The sequence below is a fragment of the Gadus chalcogrammus genome, chromosome 6, assembly GCF_026213295.1.
Source record: "Gadus chalcogrammus isolate NIFS_2021 chromosome 6, NIFS_Gcha_1.0, whole genome shotgun sequence".
Lineage (NCBI taxonomy): Eukaryota > Metazoa > Chordata > Actinopteri > Gadiformes > Gadidae > Gadus > Gadus chalcogrammus.
The window spans coordinates 2386635-2407026 of record NC_079417.1 but is presented as its reverse complement, the minus strand read 5'-3'; the positions used below and the strand labels follow the sequence as shown (position 1 = coordinate 2407026).

The window sequence follows — 20392 nt, the reverse complement described above, 5'->3', positions numbered from 1 at the left end:
GTAATTTACATTCCTCTTTTTCTTGTTTCTACTCTATCAATGTTTGTCCTTTAATGTTTTTTTACCTGTGATTTTTCCTTTGTAAAGCCCCATACATGGCCTTTATAAATAAAATGATAATGCGAGACCAAGATGATGTGGCACCTTCTTTTTTACCTCAACTCCCACTTCATCTCTTCCCGCTCGTTCATCTCCACCTCCATCTCCTCTCTGTCTTCACCCTAATCTCCACCTCCATCTCCTCTCTTGTCTTCACCCTAATCTCCACCTCCATCTCCTCTCTGTCTTCACCCTAATCTCCACCTCCATCTCCTCTCTTGTCTTCACCCTAATCTCCACCTCCATCTCCTCTCTTGTCTTCACCCTAATCTCCACCTCCATCTCCTCTCTGTCTTCACCCTAATCTCCACCTCCATCTCCTCTCTGTCTTCACCCTAATCTCCACCTCCATCTCCTCTCTTGTCTTCACCCTAATCTCCACCTCCATCTCCTCTCTGTCTTCACCCTAATCTCCACCTCCATCTCCTCTCTGTCTTCACCCTAATCTCCACCTCCATCTCCTCTCTGTCTTCACCCTAATCTCCACCTCCATCTCCTCTCTTGTCTTCACCCTAATCTCGACCTCCATCTCCTCTCTTGTCTTCACCCTAATCTCCGCCTCCATCTCTCTCTAGCTTGCATCACTCTCTCCTCCACCTCCATCTCTTCTCTCTTCTGGGGTTCCTATTCTGGGCTCTCTCCTGTGTTTCTAGGTTTCTGAAACATCAGGGGCTTAACCTAGAGGAACATTTTTTTTTAATGCTCTATTGTGCGTGCAAATTTTTTCATATTGCTTTACCTAAATAAACAAAATTCGCAGTTTATTAGAGCTTTAAGTAGCTACCTGACTGCTGCAGTATAAGTTCATACTGTTGATACAATGTGAGATCGATTTTACAATAGTAGTACTACACTACAAGTGTGTTTTGTTTTTGCCTTCTGTGGTGAATAAGGGAACATTACATGTTTTGATCAGCAGCTCTGAGTCGGTTTATATGATTCATGTATTTAATCAGAGGTTCTACCCTTCACAGTAAAAGCCAAAAGCCATTTTTATCAATCAAAGTTTCCCAGGAAACGTTAACACATCTTCATGAGTATGATTCAACCACAACCACAACCTACAGATGACGTTTGTTTTAGATAGTAATCCTCTACTTCTGATTGGATAACCGTGACGTTGTCATCGTGATAAAAGGACAATGTATGCCTCATTCACTTTTTCATCAAAATGAATTAGTAGTAGCACCACTCTCCCTGGTAAGTTATTCAACTGTAGCCACGGCAGCACCATTTCATTCTTTTAATTTTGCGATAATTGTTCATGTTTTGTTCACTCCAGCGATTACGTGTCATGGTTTGTGCGTTACGGGAGCGTATGTCCCAAAAATCGGACAATTTAAAGGACATACATTTATACTGTGATATTCGTTTTGTCTTCTACTATTATGTTATTTTACCTTGATACATTGTTTGGAAATGTTTCAGACATTTTGGGAATGTTCTCGACCTGGACCTCCTGAAAGCATAGGCCGCCAATCAGAATGCGCGGGCAGAAGACATAGTGTGTTCACAGATGGCGTTGTTCCCCCTCCTTCTGCTGTGCTTGACAACAGGCAGTGTCACGGCAAACAGCTGCACCAAGCCAGGTGCCCCTATTGATACTTAAAGGTCCTTAGGCTTTCTGCTTGAGTTGCTATGCAACGTGATGCTCATCAAACGAAGGATGATGGCTAAAGATGCTCTTCCTCTTCCTCCTCCTCAGATGGGCTTGTCTGCGTCTATGATTACTGGCAGAACGTAAGCTGTGTTCTGAACAACACGGACGGAGAAGCCAAAAACACAGACCGCTGGTTCAATTTCACAAGAATACCGTAATTGCAGTTAATGTAGCATTACCAAATCTTTAAATGATTCTAAACTTTATATTAATTAATTCCTTTTTTTATTGTAGGCCTGGCGATGGGGCACGATTTGAGTGCCGGTTTGAGAGGAACCCGTCCCGCTGTCAATTCGACACAGGAATGCTTCTCAGGTCGTACCACGAATTCCGTGTTCAATCCTGCAATTCATCTGGCTGCTATGAAATATCCCAGTTTATGCCAGTCGATTGCGGTATGTAGGAAGGAGGAACCGTCTGTGTGTGTGTGTGTGTGTGTGTGTGTGTGTGTGTGTGTGTGTGTGTGTGTGTGTGTGTGTGTGTGTGTGTGTGTGTGTGTGTGTGTGTGTGTGTGTGTGTGTGCGTGTGTGTGCGTTTGTGTGTCGGCGTGATTGTGTGTATGTGTGTGCGTGTGTGTGCGTGGCCATAGTAGATGGTACTCCATCTGGTGGAATCGCTAATGTTGGATTGAGAGAGAATGATGTCAAATGTCCAATGTTTTCCTTTGCATTTATAACATTTAGCAACGTATGAGGGTCCTCCGTCATGATGCATCGTGTGGGTTTGTAGAGGGTGTGGTTTATGACGGTGAGATTTATTACCACGCTGAGATTAAGTTAAACTACCAGCAGTTGGAGATAACCGAAAACATTGGAACAAAGAGTGGCACAAGGAGGAGAGCATCAGAGAGAGAGCAACTGAAAAACCAACAGAACTTATAGACTTCTGCACAGGGCCCCTATATCACCTGATGATCCCCAGAGAGGGAGAGGCCGTCACCATTTTCACTCACAATGAGGCTTTACTCGCTTTTATTAGAAAATAGCCTTGTGTGATAGATTCTGTTTGACCCAAGAAAATATTGATGTCTATCTACAGTTCAAACTACGTCTCCAAGTGACGTCAGTGTCAACAGCTCTTTGGATAGCTTCATCATCACCTGGAAGAGCGGATATAAAAACCACATCTATATCAAACCCGAAACATTAACCTACAAGGTCTTGCTTCCGAAAGCTCATGGGCGCCATGAGGTAAGGCTCAGACACTTTTTTTTTTTCCATAAAAGCCTGTTGAATATGGAGTTTAATTTCACAGTAATGTATTCTAGGTGTTCAAAGTCTCCATTGTTGTACTAACATAGTTGTGGTTCTGCTCCAGATTTGTGAACTTCAGCATCACGTTACAGAAATATATCATAATATCATATCATATAAACATATAATACCCTGAAAATATCAAGATTTCTGAATATCAAGTTCAGAAATCTGAAGCACAACTATAAATACGTTTTTTATTTTTAATAAAATACAGGAATTCTGACTCCACTTACAATGGAGTGAGATTCCTAGAGTGAGGTTAACCTCCATAGTGAGACCCCTATTAGTTCATAACATATGTGCTGATTATGTCTCCAAGCGTTTCTATGAACTGACCTCAACTGAACCATTTTCAATTTCTTACAATTTTAGTCTAAACAGATTCAGGACGGAGAACTGTCGATAACTCTTGATTACTCTCGGTTGGATCTGAGTAGTGAATATTGTGTCCGGGTAAAATCTAAATATAAGAACGCAGTCCGGTGGAGTGAGTGGAGCGAGTCGGTGTGTTGGCAACGGGGAGAAGGTGAGACCGACATTAGTGGTGGCCCAGAATAACAAATGTCTGTCGGCCTGTTTGTGTCCGTAACAAGTTACCGACCAACCAACTATCTGTCTCTCTCTGTATGAAGACCAATCACAGATGGGTGTGTATCTATTGACCGCCGGCGTCTTGTTGCCCGTGTGTGTGTTCGCTGGCCTCCTGCTGTGGCGCTCCGTCCTATCCACAAGGTAACAGATCTAGATACAGGATGATGTCACACATTATTCAACATGCATCCACATTAGAAAGTCACTGCAGACTACACTGTTGCCTGAAGTGACACACGATTGAGGCAGAGGACGTTCAAAATGCAAATGCAGTCAAATGTGATTTCCCTTTGATTTGAACCAATGTCCCCCATAGGCTGAAGGTGAGATCTTTGCTCCAAGTGCCTTCACCAGCGCCCTACTTTCAACCATTGTTCCTCCACTATGAAGGCAACCTCCATGTAAATACAGAATACAAATCCTGTGTTTGTTTGTGTATGTGTGTGTGTGTGTGTGTGTGTGTGTGTGTGTGTGTGTGTGTGTGTGTGTGTGTGTGTGTGTGTGTGTGTGTGTGCGTGTGTGCGTGTGTGTGCGTGTGTGTGCGTGCGTGCGTGCGTGTGTGTGTGTGTGTGTCTTGTTGGTATTAGCATTGTGAGTGTACGGGTATTTCTACAGATCACACATGAGCCACACACACACCCGACCCATTCTGACCTCCTGTTGCCTGTTGTCTGACCTCTGACCTCTGTCGTGTTCCTCAGGAGTGGCTGTCGTCTCCGGGAGCCTACATGGTGACCTTTGACCCGGACAGCCGGGTGAACGCCCGACACATCACCATGGCGCCCAGGGCCGCCCAGTATGGGCTGGAGGAGGAGAACTCCAAGCTGAGCCCCCAGCCCGCATCACCCCCCCAGGACCCGCTGTCCTACATCATGGCTCCAGGCGCCGCGGCCTTCGTCCCCCGCGCCCCCCCGCACCCCACCACCATCGCCGCGGTCGTCGACATGTCCTACGTGGCGTTTCCGGGCGCCACTGCACTGCTCTGCTGCGCGGAAGAGGCTTCGGAGGCGGCCTCCATGGACACGAGCCAGGCGGAGTCCGGAAGTGGGTGGGAGGAGGAGGAGGAAGGGGAGGAGGGGGAGGAGGAGGAGGAGGGGGAGGAGGGGGAGGAGGGGGGGGGGGGGGAGGGGGAGGAGGAAGGTCAGAACCAAGGTTCACACCCTCCCCTCCCGAGCTCTGTCCCTTGTTTCGGGGATTACTGCACCCTCAAGCAGGCAGCTCAGTGGTGAAATGGACCAGGGTGAATCAGGAGAAAGTTCAATAAAGTTGAAAACATTGCGGTTGAACCATGGTGAAATGTACCAGGGTGAATCAGGAGAAAGTTCAAGAAAGTTGAAAACATTGCGGTTGATCCGTGGTGAAATGGACCAGGGTGAATCAGGAGAAAGGTCAATAGTTTTCTACGTTGGGGTTGACGACTCGTGGTGAAATGGATCAGGTTGAATTATGGCGCCCTCTAGTGACTTAATTGTGCTTATTCAGGCAAATTTTAAGTCGTACATTTTAATCGTTTTTGTTCTACTTCTTCTTTCTATTGTGCTTTTTGTTTAAAGAGCCAGTAAGCCTGATTCAGATAGGTGTCTGGAAAGCTTAACCGTGACTCTGACCCTCCACACACCGTGGCGTTTCACTGAATGTGTTGAAAAGCTCAGCTTTCCCACGGCGACTTATTTCAGTCAGTAAATGGAATGGAATGGAATATTATGTTTACGATCATATGGGACAAATGACGGTGTTTAAAACCCAGAAATATGTGGTTTTGGTTTCAATGGATCTTGAATGCCACACTGTAAAGCACTGTAAGTTGCATTTTGTTTGAAAGGTGCAATACTTTCAAGGTGCAAATACAAACTGTGTATTATAATTGTTACTAGAGTTTTCGCGCGTGCGTTGCGTGCGCTCAACCTCTAGTTGTAGTTAAACCAGGGACGCGGGAAGGAGGGGTGCTGACTGTGCTGTAGCGACTCCCCCCTCGGCGGGGGCTGTAACTACAAGCGAAGAACGTTTTCTGAACAAATCTATACTTCTCTTTTGGAGTAAAACTTTATCATACAACATGGTTATCATTCAATTATTGAAATCCACCCTTTTTATATTTATCATATTATTTTTTCATTTTAGAACATTGTCTGTGTAGGCTGACGTATGACGCACAACGAAGCACATGCGCGAAAGAACGATAGAGCTATACTGTAATCCAATTGGATGGTACGCCGGTAAATTGCAACCCGAGAAGCGAATATCAGATCTTTTAAATACTGGCCCTAAAAAAGCCAAACTTCAAAACAGCAGGCAGACAGGCGACTGCCTGACAGTGGGGGGGGGGGGAATTCAGATCAGCTACGTGGCGGAGAAAAAAACTGCAGCAATGCTAAACCCCCTCCGGTCGATCCTATGTTGGATCAATCCCTCACCTGCGGCACCACTAACTAACTCTGTTGGTGAAGAGCCCTGCCAGCCAAGGGAGTTTGACTTCCCAGCCAGGCGTTCTGGAAATGAAAACGTATTCATTTATTTTTACGTTAAGTTGAACTTCTCTATTGTTACGTTAGTTATATAATTCCAAGGCTTGACCCCTCAGTCATAGCAGCAAAAACATAGGTGTGTGTGTGTGTGTGTGTGTGTGTGTGTGTGTGTGTGTGTGTGTGTGTGTGTGTGTGTGTGTGTGTGTGTGTGTGTGTGTGTGTGTGTGTGTGTGTGTGTGTGTTTTAAGTTCAAGTGCCTCGTTCTGTTGCTACCCGTAGCTGTGACTGTCAATAATAAATCATCTTCTGATGAGCAATAAACCTGCATTCCGTGTGTGATCTGACCATAGATGAATCTGGTAGGCTACTATGCTGCTTTTAAAAGCAGTGCCAACATTTAAATATTTTTTAACCATTCAGCGAACAAAAGGCAACGGGCTGAGTATCATTTAGGGGGCCACTCATTGGCCCAATCCCAAAGTGAGCCCTGAGGACTCACGGACTAAGTGATCTCAGGTGCTAAGTGAGCGAGTGTGTGAGGCCACATGGGCTGAGATATGGGATTGGGACAGCACTTAACGAGAGCACATGTTACCTTGGCAACGGTTAATGACAAAGATGTTGCTGACCGGTTTGGGAATTCTCATTTTTCGTTTTTTTTTTTTCTTTTATAAATGCAATGAAAACAATCGGCTACAGCAATTTATTGATATTAGAAAATATAATTTTTACTTTTTAATACTTCAGTATAAAGGACGTATTGTATAATTTAGGTGATTATTGGCCTACACTGGGCCTTTTAAACATTAATCAGAACGGGCTACATTTGGCTAAATTATAAAAAGGTAGGCCTATAAAGTAGTAGCCTAATATGAATAGCCGTTTAGGAGCAAAAAAGTCGGCTCTTGTTGGTGAGCTGATCCAAATGATCCAAATGATCCCACTAAAATAAGGCCGAAATTCCCATCTGATCGCGCATTGACAGTAGCGTCGTCTTGTTGATTACCTTCCTAATGCCGGATTTCCCTATGGTCTACGCATTAAACGTCACAACGCTTTGAACTGTGGGTAATTCCCTTATAGGTGAAGTCTGCACTGATGCGGACTCATGGAAAGGGCTCGGTAAATGTCGACTCAAACCCTCACGCCCTTTGGAATTCGACATTGGGACAGCCCTAAAGCCGTAATAATTTCGCGATAACGCACAATAAAGTCTGTGAGTCCGGATATTGGGATTGGGCCAATGACATGCAGAAGCGTCATCAACACGCCTACTGAAGTGGTGTGAGTAATCCAGACTTTCTACTCCTCATTCACGTCTAAGGTAATTTACATTTCCTACGGAGAAAATACTTACTCAGGGGTAGTATTATTCAGGAGATTTTCAGGGTACAATTGTCAGGATATGTTGTTCACACATACGGCCCATCAGGAGAATTGTAGGTCTTACACGTGTGTCTGAAAGCAGCTAATGTTTGAGCATTTGATTACATTATAAAATTAGTAAATTTATGGTAACAGGGGTAAAATGTCAATGGAAAGCGTATCGTATAGGCTACTATGCATGCAAATCAATTATTCAATAGCTTTTAGTGTTATTCAGGGCTGAAAAGTGCATTGACATTTTAAAATGCAAGGCAACTGCTATTGGTTAGTTGAAAATAATAATCATCATTGAGATTAAGATTTCCATTGTTCCATTGTCCCTTCCATTGTTTTGGCCAAGACGGGCAGCAGTAGCCTACAGTCACGTAGCATCCAGGGTTTTTCAACCTTGGGGTCCCGACCCCCTGTGGGTTCGCCTGGAATTTAAATGGGGTCGCCTGATATGTCTAGTAATTGTTTTAAAAAAAGTAGGCTATTGATTGAAAAAAAAAAAAAAAAAAAATGATATATATAGGCCTATATATATACAATCTTAGCTCGGCGAGTGTGTCTTTGTCTTGACGTTTGGTGTGTGCGCTTGCGTGTGTGTGTGCGCTTCCATGTATGTGTCGCTGCCTTTTTCTTGACGTGCGGTGTGTGCGCGTGCGTGCGCGTGTGTGCGTTTCCATGTATGTTCATGGCATTGTGCGTGTGTCTGCGGTGTGTGTATGTGCGTGCTTGCAGTGTATGCATGCGTTCGTGTGTGCTGTCTGTGTGTCTGTGTGAGCTGGTTGGCACATGCGCACATGAGTAACTTGAGTTACTGGTGCGACAGGCCTGCTATTATAGTAGTACGATTATTCATATATTTCCGACTAGGTCGGGTTGGATTCCTGACGTGGGTAACTTTGAAGGGTTTGAGACTTGAGTTCTGTCTAGGTTAGAGTCCTAGAATCCGGGTTGGAGTCCCAGAGAAAGGACCAAGTTCCTCTAGGTCGGGTTGGAGTCCCAACGTGCACTTTCTAAAATGCTGATCTCTTTGCATATATTTTTTCTTTTACTTATCTATTATTTTATTTTAGTGTCAGTCTATGTTTAAACGTGAAGCACTTTGAGTCTGCCTTGTGTATTAAAAGTGCTACATAAATAACGTTGCCTGGCCTTTCCTTGCTTTGCCTACTCGGAGGGCAATATTTACTAGTATGAAACCACAGGTTCCCATTGAGCCTCAGCCTGCTGCTTTGTAAACCACTCCGGCAACCAGGCGTCGCTGTCGAGCCTACTGCTGTGTACATCTTTTCCGGCCACCGGGGGCGCTGTGGAATACAATGTACACCAGGAACTACTAGGAAAACAACAGAGAAGGACACGGGAGGAAGAAAGCCAATCATCATTATTATCATCCGGTGAAAAGGACAGCATTAAGCCATTTGTTTCGCTGTTCGTCGTTTTTTTTGCATGGCTCGGTTGCCTGGCACCCTCGGATCACATGTTCTGAATCGTTCCGCTCTTTAGGGGGTTTAGGATTCGGTATTCGGTAACTCCTGACCCTCCAGCAGCCAGCGACCTGAGGTTCCTCTTTGTAGAGAGAGCTTCCCCCTTCCTCCGTCCAGATGAACCTCCTACAGAACAGGACCATGCACCCTCAGCTCCGCGACGAGGAGGCCCTGGTCATCGAAAACGCAATTAGGCTCGCGATCGACTCCATCATCAACGTGCTATACAGCGTGAACGGCGCGCGCACGCGGGAGTACGAGCGGATGCTGGGGGTCCGAGACAAGGAGATCAGACGGCTGTCCGGCCGGGAGAAGGACTTCGAACGGGAGCTGCAACTCCTGCGTCGACAGGGCTGCTCCTGTGGGCTGTACGACGCCACCGATGACCACTGCGGCTCGGGGTTCCCCGACCCGCTCCTCCAGAACCCGGACTGCGGGGACCCCAGTGGTGATCCCAGGCCCGGGTGCGGTGACCTCCATGACCCCAGGCCCGGGTTCGGTGACCCCAGGCCCGGGTGCGACGATGCCGGCGATGAGATGGCAGCAGCACACGGGCAGTGCGAGATGACGTTCTCTCGTGAGTAGTACTCGGGCAAACTAACACCGAGTCAGAGAGGCTGGTGTAAAAACATGACCATACTGGGCAGGGTTAATCAATGCTACTGGGTAATGGTTCAGAGTTCACCTAGACTCTCCCCCCTTACACCCCACACGGTGTGGGGTGTACTTATTTATGTTGTACGTCGGCAACATGAATATGGCACTTAATGTACAAACTTATTGTGTGTTGTACGTCCTGCCACTTAAAAATAGTGCTTAATAGTGTGTAGCATCTTATCCAACCTGTTTTTGTTGTGTACGGGGAATGGGTTAACCTAGAGATTGTAATTGCTTTGCAATTGGTTCTATGAACATCCTTGTTGTAAGTTGCTTCGGATAAACGCGTCTGCTAAACATCCAAAATGTAAATGAGCTCCATTACTTGTTGCCAGTTTGCTAACCCTTTGTGCTTCTGCGTGTCTTCCCAGTGGGTCTCTTCGACGCCTCGCCTTCCCAGGTCTCCGCCCAGAGCCAGGACTTGGGGGCCGCCCCTCCGCCCGCGATCAGGCCCTCCTTTCAGCCCACCCCGGTCCAGCCCCCCCCCGAGGCCGTCGACCCGCTGGACGAGACACCGGCGCTGTCCAACGGCCCTGTGATAAAGGAGGAGCCCTCGGACATGGATGCCATCTGTGAGAGCACTGACCTCCACGGTGGGACAGAACGCACTCCTGGAGACCTCAACGTGTCGTGTGAAGATCTTAACGTGTGAAATCAAATCACGCAGTAGTTGTATGACGATAACATGTCGCATGAAGATCTTAACGTGTGAAATCACGCAGTAGTTGTATGACGATAACATGTCGTATGAAGATCTTAACGTGTGAAATCACGCAGTAGTTGTATGACGATAACATGTCGTATGAAGATCTTAACGTGTGAAATCACGCAGTAGTTGTATGACGATAACATGTCGTATGAAGATCTTAACGTGTGAAATCACGCAGTAGTTGTATGACGATAACACTTCGTATGAAGATCTTAACGTGTGAAATCACGCAGTAGTTGTATGACGATAACATGTCGCATGAAGATCTTAACGTGTGAAATCACGCAGTAGTTGTATGACGATAACATGTCGTATGAAGATCTTAACGTGTGAAATCACGCAGTAGTTGTATGACGATAACATGTCGCATGAAGATCTTAACGTGTGAAATCACGCAGTAGTTGTATGACGATAACATGTCGTATGAAGATCTTAACGTGTGAAATCACGCAGTAGTTGTATGACGATAACATGTCGTATGAAGATCTTAACGTGTGAAATCACGCAGTAGTTGTATGACGATAACATGTCGCATGAAGATCTTAACGTGTGAAATCACGCAGTAGTTGTATGATGATAACATGTCGCATGAAGATCTTAACGTGTGAAAACGCGTCGTTATTTGGAGATCTCAACATGTTGTCTGAAGATCATAACATGTCGTACGTAGAAAACACACAGTAGTTAAATGAAGATCTTAACGTGTCGTATGAAGATCTTAACATGTCGTATTAAGTGAACACGCAGTAGTTGTATTAAGATCTTAACATGTCGTATGTAGTAAACACGCAGTAGTTGTATGAAGATCTTAACATGTCGTATGTAGTAAACACGCAGTAGTTGTATGAAGATCTTAACATGTCGTATAAAGAAAACACACAGTAGTACGAAGATCTCAAAATGTGGCATCTAGAAAATATGCAGTCGTTATATGAAGATCTTAACATGTGAAAACACGCAGTCCGTTATATGAAGATCTTAAACACACCGTGTCGTGTCCAAAATCATTCCATCGGGGTAACGACATAAATCTGAAACCGAACTGTTAATCAAATGTCATTGACCTTCTCCAGGGATCCTGGGCCAGGGGGAGATGGTGGGGGACTTCGGAGGAAGCCTTTACCCAGGGCCTGAGCGACTGGGACTGGGTGGCTCGGAGCAGCACATGATGAGGTGAGCTGCCCACTGTACTCACGCCTGCTTCTTCCTCCGGCACGATGCACCCCGTTTCAAAATTAAAACACCCCCAACATGGTGCCCAAGCTCCAGCAGAAAGCGTCTGTCAGGCTGTTTGTTTCTTTGCTTTGCTGCTTTGCTGCTTTGCTGCAGCAACGATTGTCATAGAACCAAGTGCCAAGCACTAGGTTAACCCATTCCCTGTACGCAACAAAGACAGCTAGGTTAAGATGCCACACACCTAACCCCTACAACTAAGTGCGACATACAATAAGGGCGCGCATTAAGTGCCAGGACGTCCAACATACAATAAGTGTGTAGCAGCGGTTGGCTATGCAGAGTCTATGTGAACTCTGAACAAGAGTCTTGAGGCTTTTGTATGACTTTGAGCATGGAGTTTGACCCCCACTCTGCGATAAGAGCTCATTTGAAGCGGCTCAGTTAGGAAAATGACCGCTCCGAAGAGACGCCGCTTGTTTAGTTTGGAGGAGACGGAAAAATTGAGTTTGAGGGATACTTTTTTTCACTTCACACAAAAAGATCTTGGAATGAGATGGCTAACTGTAGTCTTATAGCGTTTAGAGATCATATTTTCCGCCGTTCGCATGCGGGAATAATTAAGACTTGAGGAGAAATTAAGCAGTGGGCTGGAGACGCGTGTCCTTCCAATAAGTCACCTCATCCAATCATCTTTTTGTGTGAAGTGAAACCAACACACATTCCCCAACATTTTTTTTCAGCGATTAAGCGGTTAACATCCCTAACCCAAACAAACAAATGTCCATCTTTCACAATAATCTATTTCTGTTAATACACATTTTGTAGAGATGCACATTTTGCCTACTATGATATGGTTGTATTCGGCTACCTTATTGGATGTGGTTGTTTGAAATGCAATAGAATAGGGAGGAGCCTCTATTTTCAGTTATTAAGAGAGACTCTAAATACGTGAAAACAGATGGGTCTGTTTAACTATTCCTCCCCGTTCTGCTGCAATGTGGAACAAGGATTCCATATTTTAGATTTGTTTTGAGCAAATGCAAAATATGAAATCCTATTTCTAATGTTGGCCCTGGCTTGGTTAAGAAGAGTTGTGAGGTGTGCAACATGCAAATAAGAAAATATTTGTTTTTTATAAATATTATAATGATGCATTTGACTTGACGATCCAAAAATCGTTTTTGATACTTTTGTGAAGGGTTTGTCCATCAAATATGTAGTTATATTTTTACCCATACCTTTTTTAATCTTTCCTAAACCTAGAAACGGACTGTTGTAGATAAACAACATTTTAACAAAACAAGAGAGATGGAGAAAGTTTGAAAGATAAACCCTTTTATTATCACCCGTAAACAAGTATAAACAAAGCCTGGGTTGGTTTGCAAAAAAAGAGGTGCTCTATTTCTCTCAGACTACAGCCTCCATGCTCCATCACCCATACGTAGTTCCCTCATCCCACACCCTCCCCCCTTACACACATGCTGCTCTTTCCCCTCCGAGCCATGGACAGTTCATGGCTTATAGTCTGAGACTCTCTTGAGAATAATGAGAGTTTAACCACAATAGTTGAACAAAGCCTCTATTGTACACAGTAGCAAATGGCTGGGTTTTCTACAGTCAAATCCAACAGTAACTTAATATTCAATAATGCAATACTTTTCATACTATAATTGTCTTGCTTCCTGCAGTGAGTTACAGTTAGAAGATTTAAAGGCAATATTTACTGGTATTTTTTCAACGTTATGTTAGCCCACTAAGCTAGTCCGGTGTCTCGAGAACTGCATTTTTCTCGTAACCTTGCATGCAACAGTTATGTAAATCTAATCAGACAACTCTAATTTTTTGAATGGTTAACCCGAAAGTCACATGTGAAGACGGTCCCTTACCGGTGAAAACAAATAAATGCAACGACACACGTTTTTGTTCTCTAATGGTGAAGCTAATATTCAAATATTGGTACATTACTCCATTAAATGCGTTTATTCAATGCTAAAATATATACAATTGTCTATAAAGTTGGGAGCATTTGTAAGTGTTGAACGCCATTCAACACAGGCGACGAAACCCACCACGATCCGCGACGACACCGGACACACCGAGAGCGAGGCGGATGACGGACGGACGTCCTCCTCACAGGGTGAGAGATGTGTGCTCCTTTCCATAGTATTACGATGAATTATGAAGTTGCTTTATATATGTACCAGGTTAAGTCCATGAGCGTAGTGAAACGCAGAGTGTAGCGAAATGACTGCACCACTAACTTTGGTTTCGAAATTACTCGTATTCAGATAATGCATGCGAGCGTTGGGTTTGGAACAACCTTTTTTTTCATTGCAGTGATAAATAAGTTGGTAGAAAACCTTGCTTGAAACTTTGGTCATTGTGTTAATGGAGGTGTGTACACACCGGCAGCACACACGGGGTCTCCCAGGAGAAATATAAGTTAGAAGCAGATGACTAATTTAGCCATGAGCTAAACCATCCTTCACCTGTAACGTTATGTTAGCCCACTAAGCTAGTCCGGTGTCTCGAGAACTGCATGTTTCTCGTAACCTTGCATGCAACAGTTATGTAAATCTAATCAGACAACTTTAATTTTTTAAACGGTCACAAGAGCGATTTCTTGTTAAGTCAAAGCCAATGTGTAGTTTCATCTTTGCATCGAGCCCCTCCTTGATTTATGGCACAGCTTTGATCATATTTCACCTCACTTTCCCAGATTGGTGACGTGTCCGAGACGGCGGAGGACATGACCCCCGCCGTGTTGGCAGCGTTGCCGTCCCTCCCGGAGAAGAAGCTGCAGACCCTTCTGAACAAGCTGTTAGATATAGGAGTTGAGTCTGAAGAGGACCTGCACTTTGTCCGAATGGTGGATCTGCACGACATCCTCACCCCTTTGCAGTGTCGCAAGCTGCTCCGAACCTGGCGTGTTGAAGGTATGTCCCGGGATTCACCAGGAGGCATGTGGCTCAGGGGGTAGAGCGGGTTTGGCTGGTAGCCGGAAGGTTGCTAGTTCGATCCCCGGCTCCTCCTAGCTGAGTGTCGAGGTGTCCCTGAGCGAGACGCCTCACCCTGACTGCTCCCGACGATCGGTGTGTGAACGGGTGCATGAATGGGTGAATGTTAGGAAATATTGTAAAGTGCTTTGAGTGGCCACTGGTTAGAAAAACTCTTTACAAATCCATTTACCTCATACTTATAAAGCACACAAACAAGTCAAACGTAAAGACTTTTTTCACTTGTTCTAGATGAGTATGTGGCCATCACTGCTGGCGACCAGACCAACGAGGAGTTCCACCCCTCCAGCCCCTCGGTCACGGCCAGCAGCCCCCCAGGCGGGGGGAGCCCCAACGGGTCCACTCTCGATCTAAGCTCCTGGCCCGACAACTTTGTGGTTCCTTGGACCAGGATGCCTGCTTGCATCACAACCGCCATTGCGCTCAACGACCGCCCGTCTCCGAAGAGCCGCAGGGAGATGGTCCGAATCCTCGTGGACCAAATGCGGCTGAAGGACTTGAACCCCACCAGGGCCAACTGCGTCGCCGTCGCCAAGAAGATCGTGCGCGAGTACCCCAACAGCTTCGCCGACGTGCTGAGAGACGGCACGAGAATCGGCAGCGGCTACGTGTCCCTCGTCACGCAGATCAAGACCCGGGTCGAGCACGTCAACCGCGGCAACACCCTGGTGAGGCACCGGAGGCCCAAGAGACCCCCCACGGCGCCGGTGGAGGACGCGGCGGCCCGCGCGCCAGAACCGCCGGCGGAGGAAGCGGCGGTCCGCGCGCCAGAAACGGACGCGCTGCTCAGGAGGAAACAGCGGGAGATGAAGGAGCTGTTTGGCGCCGAGGGCCCGGCCGCGGCGGGGCGGGGACAAATCGGGCCCCTCATGGAGGCGACGTACCCTCTCCAACGCCAGGCCGTCGACGCCTGCCCGCCCCCGCCCGTCGTGGACCTGAAGGCGGACTGGCCCTACCTGTTCACGCCCATAGGACTGTACAAACACTTCCAGCTGCTCACCGGCGTCGGTGTCCTGGAGAAGATGGAGCAGGCGGTGGCTGAGAAGGGGAAGCTGATCATTAGTTTCTTCCAGAATAAGCCGGACGGCGCGGACACGGTCCGGATACAGGACATCCTGAGGAGGTTCGAGAGCAGCGAGGAGTCGGCTTTCGGCCCGTGTGCCATCCTGCTCCTCATGGCGTACTTGGACGAGGAGGTGGAGGGACTCATTCTTGAGGCTGATGTAAGCGGGACGTTTATTCACTTTTGGATGTCATAATGTGTTTTGATCCACCGTCTGCTCACGGTTTACTCTTTTGTTCCGCCGTCTAGGTCTTGGCGACGGTGGAGGAGGTGGAACAGGCCTTGAGGCTCCCAGACTCCCCACGGCTCATCGTGTTAGGTAGCTTCACCGGTCAGGCTGATGGCTGTTTGCGTGATCCCATCTATGTTCGGTCGGAATCCTGGACACCACACTAAGAATCTGAAAACCTAATACACGGGCAAAATCACAGCGAGTACTTGTGCAGGAGTATATCGCATTGTCAAGCAAACCTGGCGAGAAAACCTGTCTTTCAAAAACGTTGCGAGACTGCACAAGTTGTCTGCAGCGTTTTTCACTTTTCAATTGTATTTACTGTTTAAGGTTTGCTTGATGAGTATTATTAATTCAGCTACCCTTTCCCACCCTTAATGTATGGCACTGGTATTAAAAACCAATAAAGTTCATGGAGATCCGGTTTTCATCTCACCGTGTTGTTCCAGGTGACATGCTGACGTCGCGGAAGTGGATGCTGAGCATGGAGGGCAAGGTGGTGGTGTCGCCCCACCCAGGCTTCGTGGCCGGGGTGGCGGCCTTGTTGACGGCGTACTATGCCTTTAACCTAGTCTTCCAGGAGGGGGCGTCGTGCACGCTCGAGTTCATCCAGAGGTGAGCGCCTTCTCACGGTACAGACGTTAGGAACATTATCTACAACTCGCGTGAATCATATTGCATAGGTTTAAATAACAACTTATTCAGACGCGAGTTTATTTCACTTTGGTACAATATCTCCGTAATAATGAAGGCGTTCTCCCTTTCTGAGTTTTTTTTTCTAGTTTTACATGTGGGACAAAGAAATGAACGTTTTGTTGTGATTTCAGATGTTTCCTTGGACTGAACCCCACCCATGGGACCAAGGTTCCCTCCAGAAAGAAAAAAAAGGATGTGCATGTGTCCGCCTTGCTGAGACGCCTGAGGGACTTTGACTGGCTGTTTGTGTGATTCGTTCACTGTTCATTTCAGTCTTTATGCTGTGCCCTCCACGGCCAGATTAGAAAACAAAAGGAAAATGTTCCTCTTGTTAAAAACACAGACAGACAGACAGACGCACTGCTGTTGCGTGCAGTAGCGTTTCCTGGCCGAGCTCACCAGGGAGGCAAACATGAACGCGCATTCATAAACGCGCGCAGTGCACCCGCACATGCATGTCTTTTCTAAAGCGTAGGCCTACACAACATACTCGGGTGAAGCGTCGTGTGGAGGCGCATTAGAGAGGATCACAAAACTAAAAACTAGACACTTAACAGTGTGTCAGCAGAGTGCAATGCTTCTAAACTTTTTATCAAACGTGCAGACAAAGTTCAACTTTATAAAGTAACGTTCATTCATGGTGCGTGCTGCTTAAATGTGATACAAATGAGCCTTCTAGTCAGCTGAAGGCTCATTTGCTTAGAACGTTAAAAGAAATAGCCGATTTGTGATTGGTTGCAAGGAGTAGATGCGGCTGGCCGCCCTTCCTAACCCTATTTTTTGTTTTGGCCTCTTTGCCCCCCTTCAACGGCTCTCCCCGGCCGTAACATACTCAGAGTAACATCGGCCAGACGCCTGCCTTGCAAAGGCACATGGCAATTATTTTCAACATTTTCAACACTTTCAAGTAATTATTCAGAAATAAACACACCTTGCACATAGATTATTTTGGAAAAAAAAACATTTTTTAATCATTTCAACATCACGTAAATCTTTTTTTTTGTTATGTTACGTCCATTTTAAGATACTAACTGTTGGGATCTCTGCAAGATTTTATGTGTAATTGTAATGTTTAAAATACATGAACAACAAGTTTGCCTTTGACGCATGTGAGTAATACTGCCTTAATAAATGCCTTGCCCAATAGAACTTCTGTTTTATGGTTTGTGAGATTATCCTAATTGGTTTTGTTGTGTCTGTTTACAGAATTGTGTATATATCATAGTAACGAACTGTTTACAGCATCCAGCAAAATAATGTTTACATCGTTAGGCTCCTTTCATTTATATTTGCGGTAGAATCTCAGTGTAAAAGTATTACAGCTACATCCAGCATTATTTACAGCATGTATTCATTTACTTTACAGCATTATGCCAGTAACTTGAGTTACGGCATTAACAAATAAATGATACCAGCAAGATACTGTTATTATTTGTAAAGGGTTTTACTGTCCTCTTTAGTCGAGTACTTGCTGTTGATGTTGCAGTCCTTTGGGAACTCGGTGTTTTCCACCCATATTAAATTAATATATAATATAGGCAAGATGGTGATAATTATATTATATATAATTTCTCTATGTTTAGTAAATAATGATTTTTTTCAAATTTTCTTACTAATTACTCTCATATTACAAATCAATGAAGTGTTAATTTTAAATTGCGATCCGCAATTTCTGCTCCCCCAACTTTTATTTTGTTTATGTCTCATGGTTCTCATGCGGTCGGCTCGGTAGCGGAGGTCAGCAGTCAAACCAACGCGAGATCGAGTCAAAACGAAGTGGGCGGAGGAAGAGCGCTGCCTCCAGCACCAAACGCATCCAGCAGGCGGCAGTGTTGCCAAGACATTTACATTTTCCTCTCTTGCGCTAGAGAAATATCCCTTTTTGAAATGGCAATATGAACCGCGTTTAACTATTTTCATTGAAAACAACCCCGGCGCACTGCGGCTGCTCCGGGTGTTCTGGTGGGCCCCCATGTGTTCACCGGCTCCCAGATGGGTTAAAAGCAGAGAAAATAATTCCCCCCCAAAAAGGGACAATAAAGGATAACTTTACTTAACGTGTGCTCCCCGCCCCCTCCAGCAGGCAGCGGCTGGAGCCCGACGAGGCGCAGCGGCTGAAGCGCGAGGCCTGGCGCGCGGCATCGCGGCGCTACTACGCCCGCAAGATGGCCCGCCTCCGCGCCCACAGACCCCCCCAGGGGCAACTCCACCCACTGGGCGCCTCCGCCTCCGCCTGCTTCATGCCCGCCTCCATGACCACCAGCACCCACAACAACAACAACAACAACAGCAACAACAACAGCAGCAGCATGCACCATCACCACATGAACAGCAGCAGCAGGAAGCGAAGGAAGCTGATCCTGGAGCTCCCCGAGGAGACGCAGAGTGCCCAGCGGGAGGCGTGGCGGGCGGCGTCCAAGCGCTACCACGCCCGCAGAGCCACGGGGCAGAACCCCCCCGACCACCTGGACCTGGCCCACTTCCTCCAGGACACCCAGCCGTCGGGCATGAGCGGGCCCCAGTCCTGAGGCCCCGCCCTGGGGCCGTGGGGGGGGGGCGGTCCGTGGGGTCTGGGGGTAGGCGTAGAAGGGGTTAATTTAATGGATGGGAGTGTTTGTTTGTTTGTTTGTTTTTTTCCCCGCTGACGCACACTTGGTGTGGATGCGGGCTCACGGGGGGCTTTACACTAATCCTGGGTTGTTTCGTCGTCCCTTAAGAAGTCCCATGTCAGAGCGCCGGATGTGAGGGGGGTTAGCCGCTGCACGCCGTTTTGAAAATCTGTCTCTTTGTGTGATTTCGTGACATCACAAGCGGGCGTGTCCAACTAGATGTGTGCTGGATAAATCAGTCTACCAGCCTACCCAGTGGACCGTAGCAAATGTTGCTCATCTATCCGGCACACATCTAGGTGGACACACCCACTTGTGATGTCACTGAAACACAGGAAGAGGCAGATTTTCAAAACGGCTTATCACGCTCACACCTGGTGGTATAATATGGGAACTGTATGAGGGGCTGTAGGTACGATTTAAGAGTTGGCATCTGACCTGTAGCCACCCGTAAGCTATCGGTTCGAGTGAAATCGAGGGAAAATCGGTTCCAGTTGACTGCGCCCTGACCTCTGTACGAGACAACCAATGATGCCCAACCGTTCAGGGAGACTCTTCTGTGATTGGACCAGCGAATCGATCCCATGCGTGAACGCCACAATTCTCAGGGGACATATTTTTGGGTTGTTGACGTTTTTTTAAATTTTCTCTCTGAGACGCTCCCATCTTACCTACAGCAGTGTGAAAGGCCTGCCGTTGTTAATATCCTGTACATTTTAAAAAAGGTTTTTTCTAACTTTGCTATGTTGATTCTCTAAATATATTTAATCATGTGCTGTGGTTTTCTTTCTTTTCAAAATAAATGCAGAAATACTGACTAATTTCCACTGAGGTGGTTGTTATTCCTCTATCTGGAACAGCCATCTTGTATTCAGTTCATTTCAGTTCATTTCTGTTCATTTCAGTACTTTATTTGTCCCTAAAGGAACATTCGCTTCACAGCAGTGGTAAAGACACAAATACAACACATAGAAGACATGCGACAAAACCACCTGCATGCAAATACAACCAATGAAATTAAATACTACTATTCGTTAATAAATATATATTCCATTTAAATTCTTTAGAAATATAGCGCTTTGGTTTTATTTGAAAGTTCCCTAAAGGTTTATATATAGAACGCCGGTCATTATCGAGAAAATAAGCCCCGACAGGGCGAACAGGACACCGACGCGCAGCGGAGGGGTCTTGCTTCGCCATGAAGGGGCTTATTTGTCGATAATGACCGGCGCAGTTCTATACATTATCCCGCTTATTACACGGCTACTTCCCAAAACGAAACAATGTATTTACAATGTACT

The 20392-nt window shown here is 46.2% G+C and overlaps 2 protein-coding genes across 3 annotated transcripts; both read left to right on the top strand.

Annotated features, from left to right (window-relative positions):
- The first annotated feature begins 1273 nt into the window (after positions 1-1273).
- Positions 1274-7158, top strand: LOC130384235 (interleukin-21 receptor-like). The gene is made up of 10 exons (XM_056592344.1): positions 1274-1299; positions 1528-1688; positions 1805-1913; positions 1994-2154; positions 2798-2949; positions 3388-3541; positions 3648-3747; positions 3923-4007; positions 4308-4654; positions 7155-7158. Exons 2-10 carry the CDS (start codon positions 1616-1618, stop codon positions 7156-7158), a joined length of 1185 nt encoding a protein of 394 aa, XP_056448319.1. The 5' UTR covers positions 1274-1299; positions 1528-1615.
- Positions 7159-8760: 1602 nt separating this feature from the next.
- Positions 8761-18468, top strand: LOC130384538 (uncharacterized). 2 transcript variants are annotated; one of them, XM_056592765.1, is made up of 9 exons: positions 8761-9509; positions 9961-10161; positions 11372-11471; positions 13530-13611; positions 14194-14410; positions 14723-15714; positions 15804-15873; positions 16236-16401; positions 16614-18468. In XM_056592765.1, the coding sequence occupies exons 1-9, from the start codon at positions 9050-9052 to the stop codon at positions 16732-16734; spliced, it is 2409 nt and encodes an 802-aa protein (XP_056448740.1). In that variant the 5' UTR covers positions 8761-9049; the 3' UTR covers positions 16735-18468. The 2 variants fall into 2 exon arrangements, with proteins under 2 accessions (XP_056448740.1, XP_056448739.1); XM_056592764.1 differs by having other exon boundaries at positions 8762-9509; positions 9961-10182; positions 16614-18467.
- Positions 18469-20392: the final 1924 nt, after the last annotated feature.

Excerpts from the sequence above, each read along its gene's own strand:
- LOC130384235 (XM_056592344.1), top strand. The coding sequence starts at position 1,616 with ATGGCGTTGTTCCCCCTCCTTCTGCTGTGCTTGACAACAGGCAGTGTC. Across the intron at positions 3,748-3,922 it reads CGCTCCGTCCTATCCACAAG|GCTGAAGGTGAGATCTTTGC; the intron begins GTAACAGATCTA and ends TGTCCCCCATAG. Across the intron at positions 4,008-4,307 it reads ACTATGAAGGCAACCTCCAT|GAGTGGCTGTCGTCTCCGGG; the intron begins GTAAATACAGAA and ends CGTGTTCCTCAG.
- LOC130384538 (XM_056592764.1), top strand. The coding sequence starts at position 9,050 with ATGAACCTCCTACAGAACAGGACCATGCACCCTCAGCTCCGCGACGAG. Across the intron at positions 9,510-9,960 it reads GTGCGAGATGACGTTCTCTC|TGGGTCTCTTCGACGCCTCG; the intron begins GTGAGTAGTACT and ends GTGTCTTCCCAG. Across the intron at positions 11,472-13,529 it reads TCGGAGCAGCACATGATGAG|GCGACGAAACCCACCACGAT; the intron begins GTGAGCTGCCCA and ends CATTCAACACAG.